At 46.5% G+C, this 19,811-nt stretch overlaps 1 protein-coding gene across 1 annotated transcript in view; it reads right to left on the minus strand.

Moving 5' to 3' along the window:
• DNAH9 (dynein axonemal heavy chain 9) overlaps window positions 1–19,811 on the minus strand; it is a 397,352-nt gene that overhangs the window by 163,537 nt on the left and 214,004 nt on the right. The window contains exons 51-52 of the mRNA XM_074971509.1: window positions 18,798–18,917; window positions 4,583–4,771 (exon numbers count right to left, since the gene is read on the minus strand). Of these exons, the coding sequence (XP_074827610.1) occupies window positions 4,583–4,771; window positions 18,798–18,917 (309 nt within the window). The remainder of the gene's footprint in view (window positions 1–4,582; window positions 4,772–18,797; window positions 18,918–19,811) is intronic.

Consider the following 19,811-nt stretch of genomic DNA (forward strand, 5'->3'; position numbering starts at 1 on the left):
TACTGAAAATGGCCGGAGCCCACCATGTATCTGAGGAAGAGTCTGTGAGCGGGATGAATGCCTACATGAAAGTCCTTCAGATCCAGGGCTGTGAACCACATGCCCTTTTCTGAAGATGGGATTATAGATGGCAAGATGACCATGCAACACTTGAGTCTGTGAATGAAATGGTTGAGATGGTGGAGATAGAGGTTTCTATCCACGCTTCTTTTTGAGTACCAGGAAGAAAGTCAAGTAAAACCCACTCCCTTGGTATTGAAGATACACATGTTCTAGCGCTCCTCGCTCTAACAGGGAGTCCACCTCTTGTTTGAGAATACTCTCGTGAGAGCTATCCCCGAAGCGGGGTGTGGAGTGGGATTTTGGGGGAGGTGGGCATGCAAACTCTATCATATAACCAGAGTGGATGAAGTTCAGTGTCTACCTGTCTGTTGTTATTGCACTCCAGGTGTTGAAAAAGAGTGCTAGATGACCCCCAAATGGTGTGTGGAGGTTGGGAGGTGTTGAGCTTGGTGGTTCTCAGCTCTCAAGTGGGAGCTGAGATTGAGACAGAGCCTGTTGCCGAGGGTGTGGGGAAGCAGCTCTTGTGAACCCTCTGCATCTTGTGTGGTGGTTCATAGGGCCTCTGGTGGAAAATCTTCCTCTTTGGGGGAGGCATATATATCCCCAGGGAGCAGAGGGTAGCCCTAGATTCCTTCAATGTATGGAGGGACTTGTCTGTCTTTTGGTTGAAGAGCTGTGGTTCATTAAAGGGGAGATCCTCAATGGTATACCATAGGACCACCCTAGGTAACTCTGAGGCATGGAGCCATGACTCCCTGCACATAACAATGGCAGTAGCCATCGGTCTAGAGGAGGTATCAGTGGCATTGACTGTGGACTGGCGAGTAGGATTGGCTATCAGTTTGCCTTCATCTATCAGAGCTTGGAAAAGAGCTCTGTCTGGTTGAGGAAGGCGGTCAGAAAATTCTGCAAACCTGGCACAGTTCAGGAAGTCATATTTAGCCATTACATAAGAACAACCATGCTGGGTCAGACCAAAGATACATCTAGCCCAGTATCCTGTCTTCCGACAGTGGCCAATGCCAGGTGCTTTAGAGGGAACAAACAGAACAGGTAATCATCAAGTGATCCATCCCCTGTCGCCCATTCCCAGCTTCTGGTAAACAGAGGGTAGGAACACCATTAGTGCCTGGTAACTGGCTATCCTGAACTGTAGGCTAGATGATGAAACAACATTTCCCCCCAGTAGATCCAATGGTTCGCCCTCTTTATCCATAGAAGTAGACCAGGGGTGTTGCTGCTTAGCCCTTTCAGAAGCAGCCTGGACCACAAGGGAGCAGGATGAGAGAACAAAAATTCCGCTTCTTTGGCCAGCACATAATAACAATTCTTCCAATTCTGTGGAAGCACAGGTGGCAGGGGTGTGCCAAAAAGTCCTACCTAGCTCCACTTTGGCTTCATTAATGGGGAGTGTTATTCTGTTGGATCTGGAGGAGTGGAGAATGTTTTGGAGTTCATGATGGGAATCCTGGACCACTTCAAGAGGAATCTGTAGTTCTCCAGCGAAGAAGATCTCTGCAAAGATGATTCTGGAATTGTCTGAAGTCATTGGGGTGGAGGGGGAGGGGGGAGGGGGTGGAGAAGGAGACATTACGGGGGAAGGGGGGCGCGAGGTGTCATTGCTTCATCTGGAGATGAAGACGGCTGTTTTACCTGTTCCAGCAGAACAGCCGGATCTGGTGCACAATGCTCCTCTTCCTTTGTAGGATCCAGGGGCAGATCTGAGTGTCCCCATAGAGAGTTGGCAAGGGGTGACTCCCTGGCAGATTGGCCCAACTCTGCATGGTGGCACTGGTTCCAAGGCCCCAAATAGGCCAGTAGGAGGGGTCAATAGGGAGTTGTGGAGGCCCCCATGGCATAAGGTACCTGCAGCTCCTAGTTAGATGAGGCAAAGCGTGGTCCCAAATTGGTGCAAATCTTTTGGGTAGCGGAGGATATGAGGGGTGGGGGGGAAAGGTTCATTGGGTGGCTCGGAATCTCCCGTTAAAGAGAAGACCAATTCCAGTTCCACTAGCAATATTATCGGTGCTGCTGGAGCAGAGTTGTATTCTGTGTATCGGATGGGTGACAAACTTCTTCCAGTGGTCAACTCCCTTAATTATGTTATTTCCTCTTTGGAGACAGAAGGACTCAATGGAGGAGGGGATTCCAGATCTGGGAGAGCAAAAATGTCCTGTGGCACAGCAATGGATTCAGATCTCTATGATTCAAGAGGGAGTCTACTTGTCTGAGCTGCTGGAGCCGGAGGAGATTGTGTCACTGCTGCGAAAGATGATCACATGGATAGACAAAGCTGATGATGATCAATCTTCATCAGTGCTGTTTTGGAAATGCTGAGGATGATGGTATCAATGGATCATAATCCCGTACAGATGTATCCTAATGCTTATGGGCTTTCATTTTGTGCCTTTGGGACGTAAAAACATAAGAACGGCCATACTGGGTCAGACCAAAGGTCCATCTAGCCCAGTATCCTGTTTTCCAACAGTGGCCAATCTCAGGTCCACAGAGGGAGTGAACAGAACAGGTAATTATCAAGTGATCCATCCCGTCACCCATTCCCAGCTTCTGGCAAACAGAGGCTAGGGACACTATCCCTGCCCATCCTGGCTAATAGCCATTGATGGACCAATCCTCCATGAATTTATCTAGACTTGGGACATACTGACTCCTCATGGGCCAAGCTAATGGGTTTGCTCAGAGCTGAATCCAACTTTTGGAAGTGGAATTAGAGGAAGACTTAGTCTCATACTTAAGAGAGTGCTTCCTGGATTTCCGACAAGATCCTGCCAGGGGTTCTGTGGGAATAGACACTGCCACACCAAAGTCAGACTTCGCACCAGAAGCAGACTCCTTGCTGAATCAGACTGATGTACAGAGGATACTCCCTAGCCTGGATCTGTTTGAGGCCTCATGGCCTTCTCCACAAGGTGCTTCCAGAGACCAAGTTCCCACCCTTCCAGGGTATGGCTGGGGAATGACTGGCAGATACTGCACCTCGCCCTGATGTGGGCTTGCCCAACGGAGTCCAGGCAGTACTGGTGGCTATCGCTGACTGAGAAGGATCACTGGCAGGAAACGCAGAGTTTAAAACCCAGAGTCCTGGGCATAGTCCAGTACCCGAACGGTATGTGGGGAGGTGAGTTGTTTCCCCAAAGAGACTAAATCTAAACACTAAGAGATCTATAAAACACTAAACTGTAATAAATGTACAAGCTGTTAAAACATTTACAAAGCTAAATGTAGATCTTATCTTGTAGGATGAAGATGAAGTTAGTTCCGCCCTGCACCACATGGTGGTGAGAAGGAACTGGAGAGATGGTCGGTCCCCCCAGCCCTCTATCCCCTCAGTCAGAGGCACGAAGAGAGCCAGCGAGCATGAGCAGACCAACAGACACTACTTTCAAATTTTCCATCCCCAGGCACATGATGTGGATGTGAAAACTCACAGTGAAAGATGGACCATCTCTCGAAGAAGAAGGGATGTATCATGATTTTTTGCTATCATCACTTGGCACCTGTTGCTTTCTCAAACTTTCAGGTATGGGGATCACTCAGCTCAGTTTGTGCTATATTAAAAAGCCTCTAAGCATTTCACCTCTGCGTGTAATGTTCACTAAGTTACTGCTGCACAAAGGCTCAACTCTGCAAGTTGCTGAACACTCTGGTTCCGATCCAATACAGCACAAGTGGCTCCACTGAAAACACTTTGTGACAAAGCCACCAATTATGTCTGACTTGCTCCTGCCTGCATCAGGTTACTGACGGGGTGACGTGGGCAAAACACGTTGGGAAGCAAGTCCACCTGAACCATGAAGTGAAGGCAGGACTTCTGACACATCAGGGCAGCCCCAAATCCAGACAAACCGAAGGGCCCTTACACATTTCCCGTGAGACACACATAGAAACACGCAGCCAAGTATTCATGAAGCCAGCATCAACTTCATCAAATGAAAGCAGGTTCCCATTCTCAATGCACAAGAATATGGAGCTCTCATGCCCACCTGCCAGCCTAGAATAGGGCTAGACCTCTGGATCTGCCCCACACTCATGGGGCCCAGTCTCTTGCTACCTTCCTCCCTCCAGTCTGTTTTCCCTTTGGGAGCCTCTCTCTTATTCATGGCCAAAATTCTATACGGCTAACACAGATGCTACCTCCAGAGCAGCCTCAGCTCCCAGTGGCTCAGTGCATGCTGCAGATGCGCTGCACCTCTGAAAACCAGTCACTTTTATAACTCAGTTGCTAGGAGGGAATGGGAGTAACAGCCCCATTGAGAATGAACACAGATTACTGCCCCCGCCCAGAGCAAGGTGAGACCAGGGACCAGACGGTGAGCTCCAGAATCACCATCTGGTTACTGGTGTGCATGTAGGGCAGCACAACTGTATGTTGCCTCTTACTCAGACCTGTGGCAAATGCTCAGTGGAAGCCATTGTTCATCAGCGATTTCTTGGGCATCAAATATTATGCTCCTGTAAGAGACAGGGACAATGGTTATCCGAAGTAGTCAGTGCTTACTTTTAGTTGGCGCAAGTATGGCCTCCAGACTCCATCCATCAGGTCTTGTCTGTATTTCTTCGTAAAGTAACCCAGGTAGGAGATGAAGGCTGTGATTAGTAAGACATCTCCACACAATGTGCTCTCCTGCCCTTTGAAGTCTTTCACAGCCTCTGCCCATCTCACGTTTTCAGAGGCGAGTCCCCCAACCTAAAATTCCAACATAAAGTTAACCTTTAGATGGACTTCTCAAGCATTTTTTCACTGCACAAGCAGTTTAACACATCTTTCAGAGTAACAGCCGTGCTAGTCTGTATTCGCAAAAATAGATAAGCTATTACCAACAGGAGAGTGGGTTTGTGGGAGGGCCGGGGGGTACGACACCTGGATTTGTGCTGGAAATGGCCCACCTTGATTATCATACACATTGTAAGGAGAGTGATCACTTTAGATAAGCTATTACCAGCAGGAGAGTAGGGTGGGGGGAGAGAAAACCTTTTGTAGTGATAAACACCCATTTTTTCATGGTTTGTGTGTATAAAAACATCTTCTGTATTTTCCACAGTATGCATCCGATGAAGTGAGCTGTAGCTCACGAAAGCTTATGCTCAAATAAATTGGTTAGTCTCTAAGGTGCCACAAGTACTCCTTTTCTTTTAACACATCTTGTCACTCTTTGACTTCAAATAACATTTGATGTGTTTTTAAAACCAAAGATGGAAAGATTTGTTAGGCAGTTTGCCCATTCCTCCCCATCCACTAAAAGACCACCCCCTACAGTACATCCCTAGAACATTTGCCAGTCTAGCTGTACATGACCCAAGAAAAGGGTCCACCACTTTGTTGGCAAGAATATTCCTCACTCTATAAGGAAGTTTTACCGAGTACACTGCCAAAAATGTTCATTTTCACAGTTTCATCCATTCACTCCTAGTTACACCCCCTTGGACCACACTCAGTAATTCCTCTCCCTCCTTGAGATTTAGATCCTTCAGTTATTTCAGACAGTTATTATTACCCCAATTCATGCCTCATTTGGCCAAGATATACTCAGGGTTATTTTAATTGCCTCTAATTTCTAATCTTCATAATCCACTTGGTCTTTGTCTTGCTCTTTGATAAGACCTCAGTCCTGAAAACACTTAACTTTAAACCCATCATTAGTCCACTGAAGCAAATCTCTGCATGTGTCGCTGGTTTTAGATTGCTGAGGAATGTACATGCACTTGAGCTATGATCTCACCAGTCTCGGAGAAAAGGACTAGCATGAGCAGGATGTCTCCATCCATCAGCAGTGTTGCCAACTCCTGTGGCTTTATTACAAGACTCGTGAAATTTGGTGCTTTTCTTAAAGCTCCAGCTCCTTGCATGATTAAAAGAAAATCTCAGCTTCCATTTTTTTTAAGTAAGGCTTTTACCCTCCCTGTCATGGAGAAAAGCTGGAAAACCTGAACTGAATGTGCACAGGGCTGTCCCTAGATATTCTGGGGCCCTACCCAGCCCCCCCACAGGGCAGGTTGTGGGGGGACCCAGGCCTCTGCGGGGGCTGGGGGGGGCTGGCTTGGGAGGCAAGGGGGAACCACCTCCCAGCACTCACCGGCAGTGCGGCTGCGGCCTGGACGCTGCATTTCCTGCCACCGGTGAGTGCAGGCCTGGCCCTGCTGCAGAGCTCAGGGGAGTGGGGGTGGGGCAGAGCAGGGGTGGGAAGAGGCGGGCTGGGGTGGGGCTGGAGCAGCATGCAGCTGCGCAGGGCACCGGGAAATTTGGTGCCCCAAATTTCATGGTGCCCTATGCAGCCGCGTACTTTGCGTATGGGTAAGGACGGCCCTGAATGCGCCCCCCAGATTCAGGAAGCAAAAGGTACAGAAAAAGAGCCCAAATGTATTCCTCATAAAAATCCTATGATTTTAAGCCAGTCTTGTGATTTCTGAATGTCTAGACTTGGCAATACTGGAGGTTGCAGTCCCAAATCACACTCCCTTTCCCTGCTGCAATGGTGTTCTGAAAACCTATATCTAAATCCCAGGTCATCCTCAGCAGTGGCGTTTTGTGTTGCTTTCGCCCACTGAATGGCCTGCCTGTGTTTGGGATGATTTTCCCCTACATATATTCCCTCTCACTTTTCTAGACTGAATCTGTTTTCTGTCCATTTTTCAAAAGCCTCCAAGGTCCTTTGTGTGATTTTTCTCCCTTACTTGGTATTTGCAAAGTCTCCCCAACTAAGGAGCTCCTGACAATTTCATTCATATGCTGCTTTTGCAGTCTTCAGGTCACTAATAAGGCGTTAAATAAAACCAGACCTTACATGGATCCTTATCATGCCTCTGGCAGACATCTTTCCAACTAAGCACACTGCAGTTCTTGGTCCTTCAGCCAAGTGGAGATCCATGGGACAGTACTTCTATCCAAGCCAATTTGAATTAATTCTGTGAGGTTCTTTACTAAAATTCAGATACACTAAAAGTAACAGAAAGAAAAGGAGGACTTGTGGCACCTTAGAGACTAACCAATTTATTTGAGCGTAAGCTTTCGTGAGCTACAGTCTCTCCCCGCCCCCCGCCCCACTCTCCTGCTGGTAATAGCTCATCTTAAGTGATCACTCTCCTTACAGTGTGCATGATAAACACCCTTTTTTCATGTTCTGTGTGTATATAAATCTCCTCACTGTATTTTCCACTGAATGCATCAGATGAAGTGAGCTGTAGCTCACAAAAGCGTATGCTCAAATAAATTGGTTGGTCTCTAAGGTGCCACAGTACTCCTTTTCTTTTTGCGAATACAGACTAACACGGCTGCTACTCTGAAACCTAAAAGTAACAGCATTCCCTTCATCCACGGGTTTGTCTGTCAATCCAGAACAGCCAGATGTATTCTTTATAAGCCCTCAAAGCTGTTTGTGCAGGGTTCTGCTATCTGCTGTGGGCTCAGTTCTGCCCTCAGTCACAGCGGTGGAAGTCCCACTGAAGCCACATGTGAGTAACTGGTGGCAGGACTGAGATCTAGATGTTTGCATTACTGGGTTAGACTCACTGTGCCAGACTCAGAGGCCTACGTATTGGAACTAGAGGGGGGCGGGGGTTGCCGCACTCCTTGGCTTGAAATGGTTTCCATTATATACAGGATTTACAATTTGGTTCAATGGCTCTCAGCACCCCCACTATACAAATTTTTCCAGAACCTCTGCTCGGAGGTGATAGGGAAGAAAATTTGAATTACCTGCTGAGAAGTGGGTGTGAGTTTAGGACCTTGTCTGCACTGCAAAACTGAACTCTTCCAGACAGCAGCCTGTAGCCAGCCCTGGTGGTACTAGCACCAGCACTATCTGTCCTTGTCTGCACCTCCAGCTAAACTGTGCTCAGCACCACTTCAGCTGCAAGTATTGCTAAGAGCCGATGTCTGCACCAGCTCCATTCTGTAATGCAGCCAAGGCTAATGGGAATCTAACTTAGCTTTAAGGGTCCAAACTCGTACAGGTTGAGGGGGCTGGGAGAAGGTGTAAAGCACAACAGCTCAGATTCCCTTGGCCTGGCCCCTGAGTTCAGCCCGCCAACTTCCATCATCATGGGAAGGCCCTTTCCTATTGTCATCTGCACTGACCCTGCTGTCAGCCCTTTCTCAGGTCTCAAATTACCCTGGATTCTGTCCATCTCCTTTTGCTCCTGCAACTGGTGTCACAACCCAATGCCCTCCCTGCCATGGGAACCCCTGGGTAAGCAGCTTAGCACTGTATGTTGCTAGCGCCTGTATATGTAGTGGAATATATTGTGGGAAGGGTTGAAGGTGTAAGTGTGGAGTAAAAAATTCTTTTGCAGGTTGAAGGGGGAGGAGGGGAGAAAGGAACGGGTTGACTCGACGTTCAAGCCAGGTCCAAAAATAAGATGCTGACTCCAGCCCAAGGCCACGGCACACAACTGACTCTTGGCTGCCTGCCAAGAAAGACGGGGGCCTGGATTCCAACCCCAACCAGCCATAAAAACAAAGCAGTAAACTAAACAAAACTGCAGGGGATTGCAAAAACTAATAGACAGTAAAGGCTAGCAAGAAGGAAAACAACAGTTTCTTGCGTACCTGAAGCCGGTGTGTTTTGGGAAAGCTGAGGGAGCCACAGAAGGCCAGTTTGCACTGGTATAAAAAGCACGGGGGACTGAGGCCCCTGAAAGAAACGCCCCCAAAAGACCTCAGGACTTAAAACCCTCCTAAAATCAACAGCGGACCCTGGATGACCTGTGCACAGGACAGAACTCCTGTCCATCTCTCTGCCTCTTCTTATATTACACCCAGGCTTGGCCAGCCTTGGGTAGTGTGTGTGTGTGAGTATAAAAGTGGGTTAGGGCTTGGGGCACTAATGCTTTCTTCCTTCCTCTGAGTGATGTGGGGAACCCCCAGCACTCTCAGCTGTTATTTTGCTTTATTTTATTAATAAAGTTTTAAAACTTAGACACTTGGTGTGCTCCTTCATTCCCTCCCCTAACAATCCTGCGGCTTCAGCCTGATCACCTGATGCCTCAGGCAAATTGGTAACATAAATCTGTCACAGTTTTGGTGGAGAATTGTGGAGTGGGGGGCCCTGCAGAGCGCACCAACTGTTCTGCCCTTGGTATTTCATGTTTGCTCTGCCAGCGCTGTTGGTATTTCATGTTGAGGATTTTATAATTAAAGGTGTGCCTGTTCCTTTTTAGTTAGTGAGCCTTTAGAAATAGCGAAAAGGCCACTGCTTTTGGGGAATTTTTGTTATGAGAGGTCACCACTTAGGTTTTTAGATTTTTTTTTTTATATGGTGGCTAGGGTTACTGTTGCTTTTTCATATAAACAGCAACATAGCATGAACAAAATTGTTAGGGTGGCAACAATTGCATACACTAGCCAGTAGTGGCTTTTGGCTTTATTAGTAATATAGCATGACACATTTTTTTGTTGGCATAGATGCCCTATTTGGATGGCTGTGACAAAGGCTGCTTTTTTCAGATTAAACATGTGCTGCAACTCCATAAAGGAGGAGGCATCTGTCTGGAATACAGCCAGTTGTTCTCGGGTGTGCGTTAAGGGCAGGAAAACATTGGGTGTAATTCATGAAAAATTAAACACAACATAGTTAGAGATATTAACGATACTTCGCACAACCACGGGCCAATGCACCGAAAGATGTTGTGCCTGAGAGTGTAACAGCAAATTAAGGGGTACCCTGGGACAGGTGGTCCTCCAAACACATGCAGAGGTATTGGTAAACATATGGGCTTTAGTGGGGGCCTATTTTTATGCTTCCCATTTTTAGCAGATGTGCTGACCCACCTTATAAAAGCGGCCTGGAATTGCCTTTTTTTAATATATTATTTAAAAAGCCGGGGACCAACTAGCATGGAATTCTGTGTGCTCCCAGCTCCAACAATATTTAACCCAATAAGTCCATAGCATCCAAATGTGCTCCATAAAGCCTAGCTTGGGAAAATCCATCCCCACTCAGGGATTCCCCGAAAGCAATGGCCTTTTCGCTATGTCTGGAGGGTCACTAACTGGAAGTGCACAGGCATAGCCTGCTCCTTCACGGCCTTTGGTCGCATAAAAAGAGTATGGGCCCCTGCTATAAAAATCCAACCAGGCCTTTAAAAAGGCTGCCTCTAAAACTAAGTGGTCCATCGCAATTTATAAAAAGTGGTGCCCCCCAATGACACAGCTAAGCTGTATGTGCTGACTACGTCTGCTAACTATCAGCACATATGAATTGCAAAGGGCAACACTTAGCAATTGTGGCCTATAAAACCCCCTCAAATAATATATTAAAAAAAGGCAATGCCAGGCCGCTTTTATAAAGTAAGTCAGCACATCTGCTAAAAAAACCCAAAACATCAAAATACACCCCCCACTAAGGCCCATATGTTTACCAATACCTCTGTGTGTGTTCAAAAAACCACCTACTCCAGGGTACCCCTTAATTTGCTGTTAAACTCTCAAGCACAAATTTTTTCAGTGCATTGGCCTGCGGTTGTGCGAAGTATAGTTAATATCTCTAACTATGTTGTGTTTAATTTTTCATAAATTACACCCAATGTTTTCCTGCCCTTAACGCAAACCCAGGAACAACTGACCGTATTCCAGACAGATGCCTCCTCTTTTACAGAGTTGCAGCAGACGTTTAATCTAAAAAAAGCTGCCTTTATCACAGCCATCCAAATAAAGCATCTATGCCAACAAAAAAGCATGTTATGCTACTAATAAAGCCAAAAGCCACTACTGGCAAGTGTATGCAATTGTTGTCGCCCTAACAATTTTGTTCATGCTATATTGCTGTTTATATAAAAAAACCAACAGTAACCCTAGCCACCGTGTCAGAGGAAGGGTAAAAACCTAAATGGTGACCCCTCAAAACAAAATGTTGATTCGGGGTCAAAGGGGGAAATGTCACAACCCAATGCTCCCCCCTCCCCCTATGGGGACCCCTGGGTAAGCAGCTTAGCATTGTATGTTGCTAGCGCCTATATATGTAGTGGAGTGTATTGTGGGAAAGGTTAAAGGTGTGAGTGTGGAGTAAAAGATTCCTTTGCAGGTTGCGAGAGGTGGAAGGGGGAGGAGGGGAGAAAGGAACGGGTTGACTCGATGTTCCAGCCAGGTCCAAAGAGAAGACACTAACTCCAGCCCAAGGCCACGGCACACAACCGACTCTCAGCTGCCTGCCAAGAAAGACGGGGCCCTGGATTCCAACCCCAACCAGCAGTAAAAACAAAGCAGTAAACTAAACAAAACTGCAGGGGATTGCAAAAACTAGTGAGACAGTGAAGGTCAGCGATGGGGGAAACAATAGTTTCTTGCATCCCTGAAGCTGGCATGTTTGGGGAAAGCTGTAGGAGGCCAGTTTAAACTGGTACAAAAAGCACGAAAAACAAAGGCCCCTAAACAAAACACCCCCAGAAAACCCCAAAACTTAATACCCTCCTGAGAGCTGAAACAAATCAGAGATCAACAGGGGACCCTGAACAACCTGTGCACAAAACAGAACTCCCGTCCACCTCTCCCCCTCTTCTTCTTACATTACACCAGGGCTTGGCCAGCCTCGAGTACTGTGTGTGTAAGTATGAAAGTGGATTAGGGCTTGGGGCACTAACGCTTTCTTCCTTCCTCTGAGTGACGTGGGGAACCCCCAGCACTCTCCGCTGTTATTTTACTTTATTTGATTAATAAAGCTTTAAAATTTAAACACTTGGTGTGCTCCTTCATCCCCTCCCCCTAACAATCCTGCAGCCTCAGCCTGATCACCTGACGCCTTAGGCAGATTGGGACAGATTTATGTAACCACTGGTTCCCACATGCTTGACAGCAAGTGAAGAATCCTGGTGGTCGTCCTTTGCCCCTCGGGTCACACCCTTCTGGCACCAGGAGGCAGCAGCAAGCCAGTCATTGCTTCATATCTGAATCACAACGTGCCAAGGCCACAGCATCTCCACAGCAAGAGGCCAGCCAGGATCACAGGCTTCTTTGTCTATGCTGGGGGCTCCCAGTGCCCTTGGTTCACTCAGCTGTCTTGTTCTCATCTTCCTGCAGCTCCTCAAACACTGAAAAGTGCAGGGGTGGTTTGAATGGCTTGATGTGAAGACAGCTACGGCAGCCTGCAGTTGCTCAGAGGGATTTCATGCATGGAGCTGAATGGTGTGCAGGGCTGCTTTCCAATGGGTTTCCCCAAGTCTTTGTTGTGACCAAGAGCCCTTTAAGATCTGAGTTCTGAGCATGGTAACACATCATGAAACATATGACTGTGTGACAGATCACCTCCTCATGGTGCCACCCATACCTCTGCAATCTGGTTGCAAGGCAATCTCCACTGGAACTGCATCTCACGTTGGTCTGAAGCTGCCTGACTTTGCTGACCTTGTGGGCAAGCTGCAAGGCCTCTCTGTCTGTTCTGGCTTTTCCAGTGAGTGTGAAGAGTGGGAAGGGCTTTCAGGAGTGGCTGGGGGCATTATTAGCCCCGTAACTGACATTATGTGAATTCTGAGCATTACTGAAGTATCTGTTTTCAAATCTTTCCTTACAGCACCAAGAGACATTGCAGTAGCACATTGTGTACAGCAAAAGAGCAGTTTTGTTTGTCACATCCTCCCATCCATTCTAGGGTGCACATTCTGTGGGGTAGGGAATGTGTCTGTATATATCCCGAGGTAATCTAAATAACAATATTAATGGATAATCCTCTTTCTCCCTATCAAAGCACAGGGGCACTATGTGCTTCTCTAAATACTCTTATCTCTAAGCAAAATATGTGACTGTCAGGATTGGAAAATGTGTCCAGCGCCAAGAGACAGAAGATGCTATCTCCTGGCCAGACACCAGCATGGAAGATGCTGCCCTTCCCAGTGGAGTCCCGGGATGTCACCCAGCACACTCCACCTTCCTGGCTGCTTGGGAGGGCGTGCTGGATTGCTGGGGCCTCACATTTTTGTACAGCTCTGGCTGGCAGGTGTCTGACAATTGAGACTGCTCCTCAGTCAGTTTCTCTCTCCTCCTCTCTCCTCCATCCCTCGTCTCGATCCCTAGGGTGTAGGTCTTGCTGGAGCCCAGGGCATAACTAATGGTGTGAACCAAAGCTGTGAACCAGAGCAGGCCTGGCCCTGGCATAATAACAACACACTAGGTATCAGCTAACCAAGTAAGCACATTCCTGACCGGAGAGGATGGTGCAAGAACACCCAGATTTCTCAAGTAACTACGTAAACACATTCTTAAGAGATGGTATTGAGACACACCGACCCCTTCTAGGACAAGGATGGCATGACAGGATAACTGCTAAGGATGTTTTGTTCAAACTAGTAGGTACAAGGAGAAGGGTGGTAACTAGCAATGTCTGGAGAGTAACACGTAACTTTCTTGTACCAGTGTATAAAGGAAGTCATAGGAGGGGCATCTTTATCCAGCCGAGAAGGCAGCGCCTTGGTGGAGCCAAAAGGGGATGCAGATCACAGGGAAGAGAGTAGTGGGAGCTAACTTTCTTTTAACGGGATGGGAGGCCACAATCTAGTGGCTTCACCAGGGGGTTAAATTTCCTGTTTCCAGCCCATCCTGAGGACATGGCTTTGACAGGCTCTGGTGGGGCTGGAGCCGGAGCCGGAGCTCAGCTCTCTCAGCCAGAAGGATGGACAGGCATGGTCCGGAGGAATTCTTAGGGATTCTGGAAAGGACAGAAGACCCTTATGGCCAGGAAAGTTAAGTCCTCTGAGTTTCTAGGCTGAGAGTCCAGATTTACATCCCCTTCTCACTTTCATTGTGTGTTGTTATTTTTCAGACAGACAATGCAAAGCTCGTTTCCAAGTGTATTTCTCTTGGCAAACATGGGAGGCTGTGTTCCTCAACACAACAACATGCTGTACTGGGGCAGGGACCATTTTAATTTCAACTGTATTAGTCCAATGTCATGTAAATCCCAACAATGACTGGCAGGACAAAAAATCCTGGTTAGAAATATAATGCCTGAAGTCAAAAAATGTCCTGCATATGGCCACTAAACAAAGCCCTGCACTCCACCAGCTCTCTCTTAATTACACCACCATTCTACATGCTTATTCACTGTTCCTGCTCTCTTCTTACAGTTTTAATTGGCTTCACTATGATTGACTTCGACAAGTGCCTTGAAACCTAATTGTCTATAAACTTTTTTCTCTTTGCAAATAAAATACTGAAATGGATTTAGAAATTTCTAGTGACACCCACTGGTGAAAAGACGGAACTGTACAACATTTATGCTAGTTTGCATAACGCCAAAGAAGAGTATGATGGGGAAAGTGTCTAGTACCTTCTGTTCACTGTTTGTTTTAATTATTTCATGTACTTGGCGTACATGAACTCTGAGAGCCAATTTTCCTAATATGGATAGTTATGGTTCTCTGAGATTTTAAATGACTTGTTACCAGTGCTACTACTCAGTTCCCACCCTCGGGAGCACCTGGACCATAAAGGGTTGCTGCCCATACAAAATCTGAGGTACTGCCAACTGCCCCCGGCCTGACCATAGATTTTTGGAGGGGAGACTCCAGAGCTGCTCCTGTCAGCTGAAGGAGAAATTAAAGATCCCAAAGTCTCCATACTGGAATGTAGGATGTCCCTATGGCAAGAGATCTCATGTCTTTTTGGAAATATTCCTTTGTCTCTAATGTTTCCTAATAAAAATAGTGAGACTAGAATCGCCCTTTCCCAGTGCTGCTGATGCACCTCCTCTCTGCTCCCAGTTTGACAAGGAAGGCACCATTTCTATGCCCTCTTTACAACACAACAGCCAAGGTAACTCATCCACTGGCATGAGATTTCACAGATATATATGAATCTAATGATTAACTATTGTAAGCTTAGTAAAATCGCAAGCCAAAATCTTCATTTACAAACAGTTAGAGTTGATGAGAGAGAGCAATGTTATTATCTTTCATATCACTTAAAAAAACCCTACACAACAAACACATTACTATCAAGTATTGAGGAGATGCATAAACAACCACCTTACCTCTGACCCAAGGATAGGGTTTTTTCTTAATTGCTTTTTTAAAATGTATTATTTGTGTTTCCTTGATTTCAGAAGCAAAGTGTTTCCTTTCAGGTCATTTTGCTAAACTGGAAATATTATCAGTTAACATATTCAACAAGTAAAGAGAGAGAATTTTGTTAAAGCACTTACAGTTGTTGGTTCTTGACACTAATTCTGTCTGTGCAGTTTAACAGGAAAGGTGTATAACACTATTCCCGATTACAGTTATGTATGACTGTAGACTAGCACTTCAAGCTGATCAATATATGCAATTGATGTGCACGTATAGGAGGCCAGATTCTGTTCTCAATCCCATTGGTAGAAATCAGGATTACTCAGCTAAAGTTAATGTATCACACGTGTAAGTAAGGGCAGAGCTGGAGCCAGGATTTTTAGGTTTCTTTTCTGGGAGGTTTACATATTGAGTTTACTGAGGAAAGAACTGTACGTAGTTTTGGATTCGAGTGAAGCTTGGGGTGAATGGCTGTGCAATTCTTTATACTTGAAAGGAAGAACGTGTTAGTTTTGTATGTGGGCGGTGAATAATTGTATCATTCCTGCCTTCAAAAACTGAATCTTGCAGAATTTTCAAACAGTAGAGTGTAATGTGACTTCAGCGGGGAGATGGAGGGTGTCACAGCTCTGATCGAGCTCTTGGCCACTCACTAGACTGCTGTGAGGGAACCCAGCTGCTTTACACCTCTGGGGGCTGAACAGAGCCAAACCACTATCCCATGTGGGGTCCCTAGGCACCTTTCTGAGGTACATATTCTGTGGCAAGCACCACTCCTCAGAGCTGGAACCTGCTGTCCAGCCACCTCACCTCCGGACTCAGTACTGGCTCTTCAGACACCCCCACAGCTTCAATACCCCCTTGCAGAACTCCACCCCAAGATGTGAGCCTTCAGGGTTACCTCTTCCAGGGGCCACATGTAGGTGTAAGTGCTTAACACATCCAGGCTTTGCAGAGACAGCCAACAGATTCTTGCTCTTCAAAGCACAAGACACACTCAAAGAGCACAGAGCATTTAGAAAACAGCAAACATCCTAACTGCAGTGCCCCTCACTAGCTCCCGGTTCCCCGGGGAGTCCTTAGGGACCATCTGTGTTTCAGGCAGGTTGGCAGGGTTCCCCCATCAGACTCCTACGTGCTGGGCTACTTCTCCTCTCTCTTGAGCTAGAGAAAAAGGGCATACAGAAGAGCAGCTCCTCCCTTTTATACCTTCCAGCCCCCTTTGTCAGGGGACATCTTGCTCAGCTTCCTCAGGTGATCACAGACCCATGCCAGCTCACTTTGTTGCCAAGGCGATCCCTCCCTTGACAAACCAGTTCTCCTTTTGTCTAGGTGCATCCTTTGTGAATAGGGGAGAAGCAAGGTTTAACAGCCCTTTGTTGTTAGGCCTCTGCCACTACCCCTGTTGGAACTGCAGTCCAACATGGAGGTGAAAGAACAACAGAGAAGAAAAAAGTCTGCACCTTCCAAATGGAGCTTGCCGCTTGGTAAAGATGCATCGAGAGCCCATAACTGCACACAGAATTCACAGCTTGTACAACCAGACCTCCCGATCCTCACAGAGGGATGGAAAGAAACAGTCATGTTGCAAAAGCTCCCAGAGGAGCTCTATGAAAGTCTTTTCATTTCAAAACATACTTACTGGATTTAAACAAAATGTTCAGAAAACCTTCTAGCTGCTTGTGAGATTTAACCCTAGAACTCTGGAAGTATGAGATGTTCTCTTTCTTCAGGTACAAAGGAATCAGCCTCAGCCTGAGAACGGGACTGTCTGTTTCAGGTGCTCATCTGGCACCCCCTTGCCACAGTACCTGAGCACCTCACAGTCTTCAATGCAGTTACCCTCACGGCACCCACAGGAGAGGGGGAAATGCTGTTATTCCCATTGAACAAATATGGCACAGAGAGACTGAGGGCCCAATTTTTACAGCTATGCAGGCACCTAAAGACGCAAGCATTTTCCAAAGCACCTAGGTACCTAAATCCAATTGATTTCAATGGGAGTTAGGCAACCAGGAGCTTTTGAAAACCCTACTCAGTGCCTGTCTACATCTGTAGGTGCCTAAAGACCTTTACAAACCTGGGTTTAAATAGCTGACATAGGCAGGTGTATGGTGGAGCAGGGAACTGAGTGCAAGTTTTCTGCATCCCAGGCTAGCCCCCTAAACCATCGATGCTGCTGTGAAATGAAGCCTGGAGCAAACACCACCTCTGTGGCACAGCCAGGACTGGGGTCCTCATGCTCTAGCAACACCAGCCTCCAGCCATTTGAACTACAGAACGATGTGTTTCAGCTCTCCCCTACAGAAATACCTGCATGTCCTTTTCAGCTGCAACCAGCCACACCTATCAATCCCAATGAAGCTCAATCCCAACGAAGTCAGCAGGAGTCTTTCCAGTGACTTCCAAGGGCTTTGGATCAGGTTCATAGTGCCCAGTCCTGCTTTCACAGAAGTCAATAGCAACACAATTTATATTGACCTCCAGGGGAACAGGAACAGATCCCAGAATCACCGCATCCAAAATCATTAACAGCTTTGCTGAATTACAATGTATTTTCTTCAAACATAACCCATGCCTGAGGTGAAAAGGAGATTTAACTATTTGAAGGAGTAGTGACCAGCTGCTTTTCAGCTAAGGCGAACAAAGAGGCATGAGACAAAGGCCAACATTTCAACTCAGGATAATTTTTAAACGACTTGTAACTCAAAAACAGTTTCATGATTTTTCTTCCAACTTTGAACCCACATTCTCCTTTGCCTTCCGAGTCAATCTGGAAATTTTCAGCACAAACGAGCTTTCTAACCCAAAGTTATGGGGCTAAAAATAGAGCTTAATAGCAGCAGCTATTGCAGTGTTAGGACTAGATTGTCACTTTGCACTGCAACCCTGCGTAAGGGATAGCGTGTAGCTGGTTCCCCCTTGCTGCAGAACGGGGGAAGGGAAGTGATTTGTGCCATCCCGCTCCCCCCTGCAAAACACTCCTTGTGAGTGAATGCTCAGAATGGTCCAGTACTTAGGGCAGTGATTTAGGAAACCAGGATTCAAGTTTCTGCTTTGCCACATACTTCCTGTGTGATCCCGGGCAGGCCACTTAGTCTTTCTTTCCCTCAGCTCTCCATCTCGGCAATGGGGATAACAGCACTGCCCTGCCTCCCAGGGATGCTGAGAAGATAAATTAAACCCAGACTGCAAGCGCTCAGACATAACTGTAGCAGGAGGCCACATAAGCACCTTTATGCTTTACCACTTTCTTCCTCTTATTACTCTTTATTAATCATTTCTATTAATTTTTAAAACTGGAAAAAATATTAAAATGTTCATGTGCTTTTCAGTATATCATTACATGGAGAAGCAAATACAGCTCTTGTCTTATTAGCATCTTGTCTTTAGTCCTGCAGTTCTGATCTATCACTAACTGCTCAGAAAATTAAGTGAGAGAGATAAGAGGCTGTGCCTCTATCATTGTATATGTTCCGTATATTGGAAATGCAAATGTGCATAGAACATACCCAGATGTATACAGAGAGTTATGGGAATCGCCACATCATTAGTGCTGGAAGTACTGTAAAATTGTTTTCATGACTAAAGTTTGCAGCTATGCAGGAAGCATCACACATTCGGAAATGTTAGAAGACGCAATGTACTGTGTTCTTATAGTATACATCTCCATAGCACATGACAACTTCCACTGCTATGATAAAGTTCCAGCTGTTGATACTCACCAGTCGATTTGCAAGCGAGATGGTGCATGCTGTAGCTTCAGCTTCTTGCTGACATTTCAGTTTGTCTGAAGTAGCCCTCTCAAATTTGGCTGTGAGTTTTGCTAGGTTTTCATTAAGGTGCTGTTGATGAAACAAATCAGAACATCTTCAGCAAAACCCTTTTCATCACGAGACTCCGACAAAAACTGCTGTCACTGCGTGTGTCTCTGCAGTGGTGACACTAGCTAGCCTCTCTCACTACTATTCTGAATGGCCAGTGCAATGAGAGAAGGAAGGATTCCTGCACAGAGCGCTCATGTCTGGGTCTCAGCCTGCAAGCACTGCCTGCAACATGCAGTGTGCTGACCACTTGTAGGAGACCCTCAGCACCAGCAGGATACACCACTTAGGCTCCAATTAGAGTTACCAACCCTCCAGGATTGGCCTGGAGTCTCCCGGAATCGGCATCAATCTCCCAGTGACTACTGAAAACAATCTGGGAGATTTTAATAGGATATTTTAAGAAAATGACATTATGTCATGTTGTAAAAAAAAAAAATCTCCTGGAATAGCTTCAGTCAGAGTTGGCAGCCCTAGATCAAATCCAATGTCCACTGAAGTCAGTTGGGGTCCTTCCATTGACTTCCAGGGGCATTGGATCAGGCCTTTGCAGAACAGTGTGAGAGGGCATGGGAGGAGCAGCATGCTGGGGAACTCCGTTTACGTGATAGGCCACATAATTTGCAAAGGACTGTGGACAGACAGTGCAAAGGCTGTTTATCTTGGGCACTGCAGTGATATGATTTTGGACTAAGGGAGGGGATCACAGGCTGACTAAAGATGGTGGCCGGGGTCCTGAGCTCTGGCCAAGCAGCAATTAGTGTAGCTCAGGAGGAAGAAGCACAAAAGTGGATTTTAGCAACCTTTGCATTTTCCTGATGTTGTGTGCATTCTGGTGCTGGCCTGCTCCTGAAGGCTGCTCCAAGTTATGCTTGTTGTTCACAGCCCCAAGGGACATTCTAAATGCTGAATGTC

This window comes from Natator depressus, chromosome 14 (assembly GCF_965152275.1).
Source record: "Natator depressus isolate rNatDep1 chromosome 14, rNatDep2.hap1, whole genome shotgun sequence".
Lineage (NCBI taxonomy): Eukaryota > Metazoa > Chordata > Testudines > Cheloniidae > Natator > Natator depressus.